A 15,414-nucleotide genomic window follows, 5' to 3' on the forward strand; every position below is an offset into this window, starting at 1 on the left:
ATAGTGGAGCTTGAGCTTAGGTTGAGGACAGGTACAAGTTTAAGGAATATTCTGGGTTCAATACAAGTGAAGCTTAATCGACAGCATTTGTGGCATGTTGATTACCACAAAAATGTATTTTGACTCATCCCTCATTTTCTTAAAAAAAAAAAAAAATCTAGATTATAGTGATGTGGAAGTGACAATGGAAGTGAATGGGGCCCATTTTTTGGAGGGTTTAAAGGCAGAAATGTGAAGCTTATAATTTTATAAAAGCTCTTATATTAATACTTCTGTTAAAACTCATGTATTATTTGAGCTGCAAAGTTGTTTAAATCGTCATTTTTTTTTTTAAAAAAACCCAATATGGAATGCCCCACTGAGAGCGAGAACCACTAATTGCGACCACGGGGAGGTTACCCCATGTGACTCTACCCTCCCTAGCAACTGGGCCAATTTTGGTTGCTTAGCAGACCTGGCTGGATCACTCAGCACGCCCTGGATTCGAACTCGCGACTCCAGGGGTGGTAGTCAGCATCAAAACTTGCTGAGCTACCTAGGCCCCCATTATAACAGTCACTTTTGGGTTTGTTGACATTACATCGTCATGGCAACGAAGTTGTAAAATTGGCTTTAACTTTACACAAAAAAGTTCAGAACGTGATTTTATCACACTAAAATCATGTTTACGTGTACATTGTTTATGTCTTGAGGCTATATTTTTGAAAAAGTATTTTAACGTTCAGAAATTGGCCCCCGTTGCAAGCGACTCACTGTAACCCAGATTTTTGCTTTTTTTTTTTTTTTTTTTTTTTTTTAAAGAAAAGCAGGGGCAAGTCAAATAAATTTTCATGGTAATCAATACATTATGCCACAAATGATGCCGACTGAGCTTAACTTGCATTGAACCTGGAATGTTAATTTAACATGTCTAATTTAGTTCGGTTTACTTAATTCAACCAGGCTTACTTAATTCTACGTATTTAAATTGAGATTCCATGTTTATTTTATATTCAACCAAGGAGTTACATTTAGAATGTATAAGTTAGATTAATCAATATTTCAAGTTATAAGCAATTATCATCCATGTGTATTACAAAATCTAAAAGTTCTACTAACTAAAACTTCGAGTTTATTAACTTAAAAAAATATGATGTAACTATAGGGCTGTCGATTTCACGTGTTAATTAAGTGCGATTATTTATATAAAAAATGGATTGGCCCTGTTCACTTCCTTTCTAAGTGCCTTAATGTAATCGCAATTTTAACTTTTTTTTAATAAACAAGTGTTAAGTCCAATTATTATTTTGTGATAATCAGTATTATGCCAGAAATGCTGTCAATTTAGTTTTGAACCCAGAACATTCCTTTAAAAAGTGATCAACATTTGAACCCTTACACGTGCTCTCACGTTAAGCCATGGTGCTAATGCGGGACAATGGAGTTTGAATCTGGCTTTAAGACTTAAAAAACAGTTTAACAGAGCGACTACTTTAGGGGCCCAAATTTCATCTGACCTTATATTTTAGGCATTTTATTAATATAATGACTGCAATTCCAATCTTAAATTCCTATGCTTGTCAATTCTGACTGGCTGAGAAAAGACCTGAAAAATGAGAGGATTATGTTAAGAGCCCTCGTGAGAAAATTGAGATTTTTGATTTATGGGCTGTGAGAGAGGGGGAAAAGTGACATTATGGAAAAAGCCATGGCACAACGTGGCATAAGAGAGGTGCTGATTTCATTAAATGCACACACAAACTTTAGACATTAAAAGTTTAGTACTGTAGCACTTATTTTACCCAAATGCTTACCGTTCCATCAAAATGTAAAAAAATTGTTTGGCTACCTTAAAATATTCTGAATAGAAAATCTTTTCCTGACTGGTTCATGGATAAGTTCCACAGAGGCTTCCTGACAATACCACAGGGAGAAAAGTCATATTAAAAAGGTATTTTAAAATACACTTAACCCTAAGTTAAAGGTGCAGAGTGTAATTTCTAGCATTACCATCAATTAAACTGTAACAACAGTGACCGTTTTCAATCAGGTTTCCCAAACACTCCCCATATCTGCCACTGGTTGGTCAAACACAATCACAATGCCATCGGTTGATGCCAATGTTGCTATGACATGTAGGTAGGAATATGTTTGGTGATACTAGTGGCACAAGAATTACACACTTCTTCAAACTTTGTTGCTGTGTACTTGACAAATCTATGTTTTTTATGTTTAGATATTTTTCAGAACAAAGCTTACTCTATCCTCGAGTCTAACTCGTAAAACCCAAGAGCTGTTCCCTCGGATAAATAAACTACTCTACAACTCAAAACGGCTAACACACTAAGTGACTGTCAAATGAAATCTGTCAACGCTTGGCTCGGCTCCAGCTCTCTCATGCACTGGCATATCCATGAGCCCGCAGTGACTGATTAACTGTTGCTGGTTCGATCTGGTTCACGTGAACCAGTTCACAGGGTTATGGAATACAAGACCCAGGCCTCTTTATTAGGTCTTATATGTGAATATTGTACATGCATAACTTTGGATCAAGTTGAATTTTAAGGTCAAACTAATTCATTCCGGGGCTCGTCAATATTGTCAAACAAATTATATATCTCCATATTTTTCAACCTTGAGAAAATTCCATATATATTTAGATATATTAAAGTCTTTGCTCTGAAATGCCTCAAAAAGGTGATGATTTTCAATCAGAGAAGCCATCATTTCAACAAACAACCTTTAACAAGTAGACTCAAAATGTTTAATTTAAGCACTAATACATAGTAAAAATAATCAAGGCACATTTTCCACACTGTTTTACACTAAATACTGAAATATTTACCAACATATATTTCACTAAAACCTTTTAATACATGGAAACTGTCACATGGAGACTTCCATGAACATTAAGGGATGACGCCAAATTAATAATTTCGTTTTGAATCGATTTACTGGAATGGAATCAGTGTGAAATGACTCACAGAAATCAATCAAACTTAGACTAGATGCCATGTTTGCTACTTAAAGTCAGAGAAGTCATAACGCTCTCAGGTCTAATGATAATATTTTTCAGCCTTTTGACAAAATTGAATATATCTCTAAATATTAATGTATGTGCTCTGAAATGACATAAAAGGGTGATAATTGTCAACCAGAGGAACCATCCTTTCACCAAACAGCCATTGCTGCCAAGTAGATTCAAAATGTGTAATATAAGAACTAAAAAACCTAGTTAAAAACAATCAAGGCATATTTTCCCACACTGTTTTTCACTAAATACTAAAATAGCTGCCTACATGTACTTTACTATGTTTTACAAAAAAAATTTAATATGAGAAAAATGCCTTATGGTGACTTCTGTGAAAATGTTTAAGTTTTGAATCAATTTACTGAAATGGACAGTCTGAACCGATTCATGGAAATGAATTGAATTTAACGACTCAGATGCCGTTTTTGCTACTTAAGTAAAAGTCAGAGATGCTTGTAATACAGTTGAAGTCAGAAGCTTACATACACTTAGGTTGAAGTCATTAAAACTAATTTTTTAACCACTCCACAGACTTCATATTAGCATAGTTTTGGCAAAGTCGTTTAGGACATCTACTTTGTGCATGACACGAGTAATTTTTCCAACAATTGTTTACAGACAGATTGTTTCACTTTTAATTGACTATATCACAATTCCAGTGGGCAGTAGCGGATCCTGGCATAGGCGACATAGGCAGGCACCTAGGGTGGCAATGCTCTCTGGGGTGGCACGACAGTATACATGCCCAGCTGCCCCTGCACAGAGCTTGCAAGACTGCAATGGGAGAAAGGTGCCCCGAATTATGCCACCCCTGGCTCGCAAGATCGTGATGAGGGAAATGTGCTCTGACAGGATGCTCAGCCTTAAAGGTTCTATATGGTTAGGCTTACAGATGTTCATAATGTATTCTTACAACAAACATAAGATAACCATGATCAACAGTATAGGTAGGCTACACCATGACACAGGATCGCCTCAGTGGTCTTGCAATAAATTGTATCTCAACCATGTCATTGCTGGACAGAAATGACGAAGTCATGATGATTTTGCATCAATGAAAACTAGGAGGGGAGGGTTAAATTTTTAATTAGGGATTAGGTGTAATAGCACAGAGTAGCAGCAATCTGTAAGAATTCTGCTATTTTCTTTATTTATTGACTCTATTATATATATATATATATATATATATATATATATATATATATATATATATATATAAATTATTTCTATATTCTATTTCTATATTCACTGTCTTGATATTTTTATTTAAAGGGATAGTTCACCCAAAAATGAATATTCTCTCATCATTTACTCCCCCTCATGCCATCTCAGATGTGTATGACTTTCTTTCTTCTGCAGAACACAAATTAAGATTTTTAGAAGAATATTTCTGCTCTGTAGGTTCATACAATGCAAGTGAATGGTGGCCAGAACTTTGAATCTCCAAAAATCTTATGAGCAGAGTAAAAGTAATCCATACGACTCCAGTGGTTAAACTATGTCTTCAGAAGCGACATGATAGGTGTGGGTAAGAAACAGATCAATATTTAAGTCCATTTTGAAGACTTATGTATTACTTTTATGCTGCCTTTGTGTTTTTTGGAGTTTCAACATTCCGTCAGAAGTTTACATACACTAAGTTAACTGTGCATTTAAGCAGCTTGGAAAATTCCAGAAAATGATGTCAAGCCATTAGAAAATTAGACAATTAGCTTCTGATAGGCTATTTGGCTAATTGGAGTCAACTGGAGGTGCACCTGTGGATGTATTTTAAGGCCTACCTTCAAACTCAGTGCCTCTTTGCTTGATATCATGGGAAAATCAAAAGGAGACACATTCTGTCTCCTAGAGATGAATGTAGTTTGGTGCGAAAAGTGCAAATCAATTCCAGAACAACAGCAAAGAACCCTGTGAAGATGCTGGAGGAAACAGGTAGACAAGTATCTATATCCACAGTAAAACAAGTCCTACATTGACATAACCTGAAAGGCTGCTCAGCAAGGAAGAAGCCACTGCTCCAAAACTGCCATAAAAAAGCCAGACTACATTTCCAAGTGCACATGGGGTCAAAGTTCTTACTTTTTGGAGAAATGTCCTGTGGTCTGATGAAACAAAAAGGGTGAGGCTTGCAAGCCAAAGAACACCATCCCAACCATGAAACATGGGGGTGATAGCATCATGTTGTGGGGGTGCTTTGCTGCAGGAGGGGCTGGTGCACTTCACAAAATAGATGGCATCAAGAGGGAGGAAAATGATATGGATATATTGAAGCAACATCTCAAGACATCAACCAGGAAGTTAAAGCTCAGTCGCAAATGGGCCTTCCAAATGGACAATGACCCCAAGCATACCTCAAAATTTGTGGCAAAATGGCTTAAGGACAACAAAGTCAAGGTATTGGAGTGGCCATCACAAAGCCCTGAACTCAATCCGATAGATAATTTGTGGGCAGAACTGAAAAAGTGTGTGTGAGCAAGGAGGCCAACAAACCTGACTCAGTTACACCAGTTCTGTCTGGAGGAATGGGCCAAAATTCCAGCAACTTATGGTGAGAAGCTTGTGGAAGGCTACCCAAAAGGTTTGACCCAAGTTAAACAACTTAAAGGTGTATGTGTGGTGGTGGCGTAGTGGGCTAAAGCACATAGGTTGCTGGTTCAATCCCCACAGCCACCACCATTGTGTCCTTGAGCAAGGCACTTAACTCCAGGTTGCTCCAGGGGGATTGTCCCTGTAATAAGTGCACTGTAAGTCGCTTTGGATAAAAGCGTCTGCTAAATGCATAAATGTAATGTAAATGTATGTAAACTTCTGACCCACTGGGAATGTCATGAAATAAAAGCTGAAATAAATCATTCTCTCTGCTATTATCTGACATTTCACATTCTTAAAGGTGCAGTATGTAAGATTCAGAAACCCTTGTTATTAATGACACCTGTGGTTGTTAAGTGAACTGCAGCCTGTTGCTCGTGAGCGAACATGACCAAAACAAAGAGACTGAACGTGATTCACCGGTATCATGATGACAGATAAGGTAGCATAATTAAAATTACAGTTATGATTGTTTTACTACAAACTTTGAGACTGCATATTATATTTGTCTCTCCAGTGATGGAACAGGGCTAAAACAAAGTGTGGATATAGGTCTGACTATGCGAGACTGTAGTTTGAAGTAATCACTTTTCTTTGCATGATACATTGATTGCATTTATATGATAGCCTATGTCGGCGTTAGCTAGCTAGCCAGCTTTATCAATAGCTGTTAGCTAAATTTGGTGGATGATGTCAGCAGCTGTTTATAAAATAGACTGTACATTATAAATATATTGACAATTCAATATTGTCATTTTGATATATCGATGCGCTATTGTTTTATAATAATAGATTGTATATATTTTCTGTATAACCAAGTTACGTGGTTATACAGAATGAATGGGTCTTTCTGCATTATCACATTTCATGTGTTATTGTAGTTTACCTTTCTGAATAATTACTGATTAACATTATGTCAGTTACTGTGAATCAGCATACCTGACTTTTAGTATAAAGAGAAGATCGTTGAAATTATTTGAAAGTTACGAAGCAAGGTAGCTTGCAATTCGTCAGCGTTAGCAGGCAAGATCACGTTAGCTAAAATGACACAGATCAATCCTTATGGCACTATATTTGACATGCTTTGCAGTTATGTAAGCTTATCTGTCCAATAAGAAGAATGCCAATTCGGGGTCAGTTTTGAACCCCAACACCGTATGAAGGTCCCTCCTGGAATCAAATGTCCAGCCGATGTTCACTCTAGTTTCCGCTCGATCACGATCACGTTCCCGCTTAGCCAGACGAGATTCAGTAAATGTTTTTTTTGGGGGGGGGGGCTTACTCTGAGTTTGTGTAGGAGTCGGTGTTGTGCTGGGAGCCGGATGTTTGCTGGATTCCATCTCTAAGATAACGTTACCTAGTGTTGCAGTTTGTTGTCGCTGTTGAATAGCGGAAGAGAAGCGCTGAGGCAAGGCTCTCGGGAGCGCGCAAAATGTCACATCCTTTGGATTTTCCCGGCAAAAGCGACCCGTTCCCTTCGCATGAAAATCAGTCTACAGGCTTTAATAGGCAACCTAGGAAGTCCGGGAAGGGCTCATTTTTTAAGTTGCATTACAAGCTGTTCACACATTGGAAAAAAAAGGCGAATATCACATGAAAAAGTTACATATTGCACCTTTAATATAAAGTAGTGATCCTAACTGACCTAAGACAGGGAATGTTTTCTACGATTAAATGTCAGGAATTGTGAGTTTAAATGTATTTGGCTAAGGTGTATGTAAACTTTCAACTGTACATCTCACTGTAAATACTAATAGTTATCTAAAAAAAAATAAAAAGACTCAATTTAAGCTTAATTTTTTACTATTCTTACAAGTTTTAATTAAGTTACCATTACTCACAAGTTGTTATTAATAAAAACAATCAAGTGGACCTAATAAAACTGTATTTTTATTCACTTTTTGTAGGTCTACTGGCAAACTCATTTAAGAGATTACAGTACATACAGAATTCAGCTGCTCATGTTCTGACTCACACATCTTAACGTCAGCATATTACCCCTGTCCTTTCTCAATTACATTGGCTCCCAGTTCAATCTCGTATTGATTTTAAAGTTCTTATGTTAACTTTTAAAGCAATACATGGGCTGGCTCCAGTTTACATTGTGATCTGGTAACACCGTATACTTCCTGCCGTTCTCTTCGCTCTGCTGGTTCTATCACACTATATCAGCCTCTTTGTAAACTGAAAACTATGGGTGGTAGGGCCTTTTCTTGCATTGCTCCAAAGCTGTGGAACTCATTACCTGCTTCCATTAGGAGTGCTCCTTCGTATTAAATGTTTTAAAAACTGCTTAAAACTTACTTTTTTAATCAGGTTTTTTAAAGGTTTTTGTTGTTACTGTTATTGTATATTATGTTGTAAAATTATGATTGTAATGTACTGTAGCGCTTTGAGTACAAGAAAGGTGCATTACAAATAAAATTTATTATTATTAGTAGTAGTAGTAGTAGTATTTGAAATGCCACATTTTGAAATCATAACTCAAATACATGTGTTGGCTTCAAGTACTACTAACTCAAAATTACAAACTTTCAACTGTGTGAAATACCCATAAGCCCTTGCGCCTGATTAAATTATGTATGTTTGGTCAAGACGGGAACTTTTTTCTCTTTTTTTCCCCTCCAGTGATTTTTTTTTTTTTTGAAGATTTGTATTTTGTCTTTAGTAAAAATAAATAAATAAAAAAAGATGGGAAATTATGGAAAAATATAATTATAGTATTAAAAATTAGTATTTTTTTAAGATTATTTTTGTTGTTTTGTTGTAGCAGGTTGATAGTTATCAGTTGAAAGCGGAGAGATTAGAGGGACCTTGGGTGAATTTGGAGCCTTTTAAATTGAAGTCATTCAATTGTACTTTATGTGCGATTTATGTGCACTAATTAGTACTGAGGAGAATCCTATGTGCCATATGACTAACCTAGAGTCCAGTCATAATTTCCCTTATACGGTATAAGATGTGCTACAACAATTATACTTTAATTACAGATATGAGTTAAGTTTACTTGTAACTAGTTAACTTTACTTAAACAATTACATTCACTTTACTTGAGCCAAATATGTATGTTTACTTAGAAAAAGCATGCAAACCGATTGCCTTAATCTAAGTAAGGTCAACTAATTAGTTTTACAGTGCTGTTAAAAGACTTTCATAATGAAGCTTTGTGAAAGAAGTACTTAAGAAACTTTTAAAAAGTGCATTGAAATAATGACGATATTCACAATGTTGCTTAATTTTATATTAGGCAACCAACTCTAATTCAGTTCTTTAATTACGATTAAGATGGAGGGTAAAATAAATGGAGGGGTGTCAAGAAAGAGAAGTGCTGGGATATTGGGGAGAGAGAGAGAGATCAGTGTTTTCACAGCTGGGCTAAGGACTGTTCCCACCCTTTTTGACAGCAGTTCCCTTCAGGCGCCTTGTGCTGGCTTCCTCTCAATCAAACACAAACACACACACACACACACACACACACACACAAACACACACACATGAAGCATGTCATCTTTACTGACCTTATGGGGATTTAAACACATTTTGCTATTCCGCTCAGCTTCAAATGCCGCCACAGTCTATAGAGCGTAGTCATTACATCCTATACACTGAGGTGTGTGTGTGGCAGTATTTCACAGTATATCCTTATAATTTCCCTATTTCACATATCCAAATAACAGACTAGATCTTCATCCATGTAATATCATATGCAAACAGCCTTGCAAAACATCTGGCTGAGTAAATACATGTTGCAGGGTTTTCTTACAGAGTACTTAGTACTTTAAGACACTTGTGGATTAGTGTACATCAGATATGGGGGTTTTCACTGGTCGATGCCAGTATTTAGAGTGCAAGGTGGCTTAATGACAAATAAAATGACCCCATGTAATATTTAGACATAAAAATGTACATTAAAAATGTATGATTGTCATTGCATTAGACAACAAAACATCAAACTGAGTGGAATCTGCAAACAAATGCCGCTAGAGTTTTTCTCAAAACAAACTTCACTTTTCTGAGACATTTTGCATTACATTTAACCAGTTGGTGTCAAGGTGATTTTTACTGGAAGTCAGTTCCCCTCATGTTCACACAGGTGTCCTAGCAGAGTAACCACAGGTGTAGTTCAAATTTAACAACCAGAACATGTCCAAATTGTTTTGGTCTTCGCTTGAACAATATGTATATTGCTTTATAATCTAAAAACTAACAAGATTCCTTTTGTGAAATGTTTTGCTTGAAGTGTGTTTGCGCTATATTTCCTGAAATAAAATGCCACTTGCTTTGATATTTTGTTGTGTAACACAATGACATTCATACAAGTGTGGCTAAAGGAATGTTCCGGGTTCATTACAAGTTAAGCTCAGTCGACAGCATTTGTGGCGTAATGTTGATTACCACAAAAATTTATTTTTACTCGTTCCTCGTACCCTTTTCTTTAAAAAAAGCAAAAATGGAGGTTACAGTGAGGCACTTACAATGGAAGTGAATGGGGCCAGTTTTTGGAGGGTTTAAAGACAGAAAAGTGAAGCTTATAACTTTATAAAAGCACTTCTTCTGTTAAAACTCTTGTATTATTTGAGCTGTAAAGATGTTTAAATCGTCATTTTACAGTCAACAGTCGTTTTAGGGTTTGTTGACATTACATCATCATGGTAACGAAGTTGTAAAATTGGCTATAACTTTACACAGAAAAGGTTAGTAAGTGATTTTATCACACTAAAATCATGTTTACACGCATTTTGTTTATGTCTTGTGGCTTTATTTTAACGTTCAAAAATTGGCCCCAATTCACTTCCTTTATAAGTGTTTCACTGTAACCCAGATTTTTGCTTTTTTTAAAGAAAAGGATGGACGAGTTGAATTAACGGTTGTGGTAATCAACATTATGACACAAATGCTGTCGATTGAGCTTAACTTGTACGAAACATTCCTTTAAATGTTCAAATACATTTGATGGTCAATGCGTACACAAAAATGCTGAAATTAAATGCTATTTAAAAATGAAACACTTATTATACACAATATATATATAATCAAAATTCATTTAAAAACACTGTTAATTAGCCAAATGGGCATAGTTTTCAGCTGATGAAAATAATTTCAAAATGGCCAAATAACGGCCTGATTCATCAGACTGTCATGTGTTAATGTGAACTGCCACATTTAGCACATGACAGGCACCAGTGTGTGTAAAAACTAAGGCTGTCTATTTAACGTGTTAATTCAGTGCGATTAAAGTAGCTCAATTCAACATGCCCCCTGACCATTGTAAATTCTGTTATATGGAATTTTCCTACCAACGGAGCAATTCAAGCATGAAGACCTGCATGTTTTTGTGACTCACAGTCAACAGAAGGCAGTCAGCACAGGTCCAGCAGTACAGACAAACTGGAGGAAAGTGCAGGGACCTAAATTATATTTTTGTTTTTAAATATTATACATTATTTTAATTATTATATATTACATTGTTTATTTGGGGGCCTAAATGGGCACTTATTGATATATGTGATTAATTGTGAATTAAAGGGATAGTTCACCCTAAAATTTAAATTCTCTCATCATTTACTCACCCTCATGCCATCCCAGCTGTGTTTGACTTTCTTCTGCAGAACACAAATTAAGGTTTTTAGAAGAATATCTCAGCTCTGCAGGTCCAAACAATGCAAGTGAATGGTGACCAGAAATGTGAAGCTCCAAAATGCACATGAAGGCCCCATAAAAGTAATCCATAAAACTCCAGTGGTTTAATCGATGTCTTCTGAAGCAATCTAACCGGTTTTGGGTGAGAACAGACCGAAATGTGACTTGTTTTTCCACTATAAATTGTAACGTCAGCAGTCTCCTTGGCGATCATGATTTCAAGCTTGATTACACTTCCTAGCGCCACCTAGCACTCTGCGCATGCATCAAGCCTAGCGATCAAGCCTAGCGACTGCAATGGCATAATGTATAGTGAAAAACAAGTTACATTTTGTTCTATTCTCACCCAAAATCTATTTGATCGCTTCTGAAGACATTGATAAACCACTGGAGTCTTATGGATTACTTTTATGCTGTCTTTATGTGCTTTTTGGAGCTTCAAAGTTCTGGTCACCATTCACTTGCATTGTATGGACCTACAGAGCTGAGATATTCTTCTTCCTGTATATTCTTGTTCTGCAGAAGAAAGAAAGTCAAACACATCTGGGATGGCATGAGGGTGAGTAACTGATGAGAGAATTTTCATTTTGGGGTGAACTATTCCTTCAAACAGCATATCAAATAAAATAATTATATAAACAATTTTAATAAATTGAAGAATGCCAAGATCTTTAAAAAAAGTAAATAAATAAAAATAAAAAAACAGCTGAATTCAACACACACACACACACACACACACACACACACTTTCACTCGTACCCCCATAATCTTGCTCCTCTGCTCCACGTCTTCCCACATGGAGTGGACGATGTAACGGCACATGTACTTCCCTGCTCTGCCTTCCTGTCGCATCCGGACCAGACACATCCTACAAGAGAAGAGCAGAATGCTGACTCAACACAGAGCTATTGCTCTTCAAACTGAGGGTGAAAGGAGTGCTTGTGTAACGCTACTTTCTGCCAGGATCTGTTACCAGGAAACTTCAGAGATCCATACAAACTTACAGAGGCCCCAAAAAGTATTAGGAGACTAAAAGGGATAGTTCACCTCAAAAATTAAAATGTTGTTATTATTTACTCAGCTTCATGTTGTTCCAAACCCATGACTTTTCATGGGTGCAGAACACAATAGGAGATTGTGAACATCACGGTTTTGGAACATCGTGATGGTGATTAAATGAAGGCAGAATTTTCATTTTGGGGAGAACTATTCCTTTAAGTTGTATTAAACAGAATTTTCCTTATATGATTGCATAAATCAACAGTTCTTTGTAAACTAATGGTGTAGGTGATAAGAAAGTGCGAGTGTTATTGAGTTTGTGTTTGCAAGTGTGAGTCCAGAGTCCAGACTGAGTTTTCCCAGTCCATGTCAATCTGCACATACACGGTTAGTCATTGTGCACACGCACGGCTGCATGCGCAAACACAAAGCGCCTTTAACTGGTAGTGTACAGAGCGCTGGCGCCAAACTGCTACCATTAATCATCCACCTCTTTCTGATGACATCACACATTCCATCCTTTCATAAGCTTAGCCAATCCCAGTCACCTGTGCATTAGCATACATTACATTAGCAAATGCCATCAACGAGGACGGGTGAAAAAGACAAATGAAAAATTGACGATATTGAGCTATAACGGTCTAAAAATTATTCAAACTTTTCATCATATACATACATTTTCAGCATCAAAACAGCATTAGTCGTTTAAATTGTGTGAATCATTTTCGATTCAATGAATCGATACAAAACGTCATTATGAATGAACATCCTTATGAATGAACATCATTATTAATAAACGGCATTATTAATAAACGTCAATATGAATGAACATCATTATTAATAAACGTCATTATAAATGAACATCTTTATATTCAAAACGTCATTATTAATGGACGGCATTTTTTCAACATCATTACTGAACATCATTATTATTAAACGTCATTATATTCATAGATTCATTATTAAGCATCATTTTCAGAACGTCATTATTAATAAATGTCAAAATATCATTATTAATAAACATCATTGCATTCAAAACTTCATTATTATTATTATTATTATTTATTTATTTTTATCCCCTTTTCTCCCAATTTGGAATGCCCAATTCCCACTACTTAGTAGGTCCTCGTGGTGGCGCGATTACTCACCTCAATCCGGGTGGCAGAGGACAAGTCTCAGTTGCCTCCGCTTCACGCATCTTATCACATGGCTCGTTGTGCATGACACCGCGGAGTCTCACAACATGTGGAGGCTCATGCTACTCTCTGCGATCCACGCACAATTTATCACACGCCCCATTGACAGCGAGAACCCCTAATCGCGACCACGAGGAAGTTACCCCATGTGACTCTACCCTCCCTAGCAACCGGGCCAATTTAGTTGCTTAGGAGACCTGGCTGGACAAAACTTCATAATTAATGAAAGCCATTATATTCAAACATCATTAATGGTCATCATTATGAATAAACATCATATTCATAACTTCATTATTTTTTTGGATTTTTCCCCTTTTTCACCCAATTTGGAATGCCCAATTCCCAGTGTGCTTTTTAAGTCCTCGTGGCCACCTAGTGATTTGCCTCAATACGGGTGGCGGAGGACGAATCTCAGTTGCCTCCACTTCTGACACTATCAACCCGAGCATCTTATCACGTGGCTTGTTAAGCGCATTGCCACGGAGATGTGGAGGCTTCACACCATCCACCGCGGCATCCGCGCTCAACTCACCACACACCCCACTGAGAACGAACCACATTATAGCGACCACGAGGAGGTTACCCCATGTGACTCTACCCTCCCTAGCAACTGGGCCAATTTGGTTGCTTAGGAGGCCAGGCTGGAGTCACTCAACATGCCCTGGGATTCGTGATTTCTGCGCCACTAGCGACACCAAATGGAATTACAAAAATAAACTTTGTTTTCAAAACAGCTTTCTGAATACGCCCCGTCTGCCGTTGGTCAGACAAAGAGATAGTCCCGCCCGAACTCACGCCATTGGTCGAGTCAATGTACTTGTGTTTGTATAGATGGGTCGCTTAAAACAAAACAACGGATTTTCATACAGCTACAAAAACACAGTGCTTACAGTTTTCGAGAAAATTAACCTATGAATGGCTTACTTATAGTTGTCTCTGCATATTAAGCTGGGATAGGAGAAAGTATTTTAACACAGAAAAAGTTAGGTACATACTTCAGCTTTAAACGTCAAGGTGTGTCCTGTGATGCTCTTGACAATGAACAGGTCTTGTGAAGTGCCATTTAGAATCCATCAGAGCAAATGGATTTTAATCACCTCAATCCTTTAAATGAATAACCCATCAAGGATTTAGAGATCTAGAGCCTGGCAAGCGGTACTTCCCAAAAGGGTTGGCATGGCATGGTACTGCATCACCTTTCTAACAGAAATGATGCCCAAAAACTCACCAGACATGGAGCTGTGCCACCAAGAACCACGAGTTGAGCGTGTCGGGGAGAGAGCATTCTGGGAGAAAGAGAGAGAGAGCAGAAAACATCATTTGAGCGAAGGAGAAAACACAACATCTCGCCAAACCAATGCAAACTTGGGCTCCGATTCCAAAACCGCTATTGGGTTTACACCTGTTTTTTTCTCAGCTTAAGAAAACAACATAACACAGCTGTAAAGTGTCGCATAAATCTTTCAGGTGCTGCTGAAAAGGTCCCTTTACACTAATTTCAACGATACAGCTGAAGTGAGGGGTGTTTAGGAGTTTTTTTATTTTATTTAAATGAGCATGATATAAGACTCATAAGGCCATACTGCTATAATGCAGTCTGGATGTAAAAAACGATATTGTTTTTAAAGTGCTTGCAAGGCAGCACATTATTGATATTACTCAAACATAATCTGGTTAAAGATTAGTTCTAAACTACTAACCCTAATTTTTAAACGTATGCAATTCGTTCATTCATGGGTATCGATTCAGATTTCCTGATTCGATTTGATTCTGATTCATTCTGTTATATTTCAGTTTTAATGTCCATTTTGAAAGCAATTTGATGATTCTCAATACAAATGTCAAAATACTACATGTTTCTCAAGTAATTATTCAAGACAAGTAAACATTCAGTAATAAAGAACAAAGAAACAAATTACAAGCAATGGAACAAATAACAGCAATAGAACAAAGTAGCATAAAACTACTTAATTCACTAAT

General features: G+C 36.9%; 1 protein-coding gene across 1 annotated transcript in view; it reads right to left on the bottom strand.

The window, feature by feature from the left end:
• Positions 1–15,414, bottom strand: part of LOC127449492 (ubiquinol-cytochrome-c reductase complex assembly factor 1-like) — a 53,544-nt gene that overhangs the window by 26,990 nt on the left and 11,140 nt on the right. Inside the window, exons 5-6 of the mRNA XM_051712964.1 lie at positions 14,663–14,720; positions 11,999–12,107 (exon numbers count right to left, since the gene is read on the bottom strand). Coding sequence (XP_051568924.1) covers positions 11,999–12,107; positions 14,663–14,720 — 167 coding nt within the window. The remainder of the gene's footprint in view (positions 1–11,998; positions 12,108–14,662; positions 14,721–15,414) is intronic.

This window comes from Myxocyprinus asiaticus, chromosome 12 (genome assembly GCF_019703515.2).
Source record: "Myxocyprinus asiaticus isolate MX2 ecotype Aquarium Trade chromosome 12, UBuf_Myxa_2, whole genome shotgun sequence".
Taxonomy (NCBI): Eukaryota; Metazoa; Chordata; class Actinopteri; order Cypriniformes; family Catostomidae; genus Myxocyprinus; species Myxocyprinus asiaticus.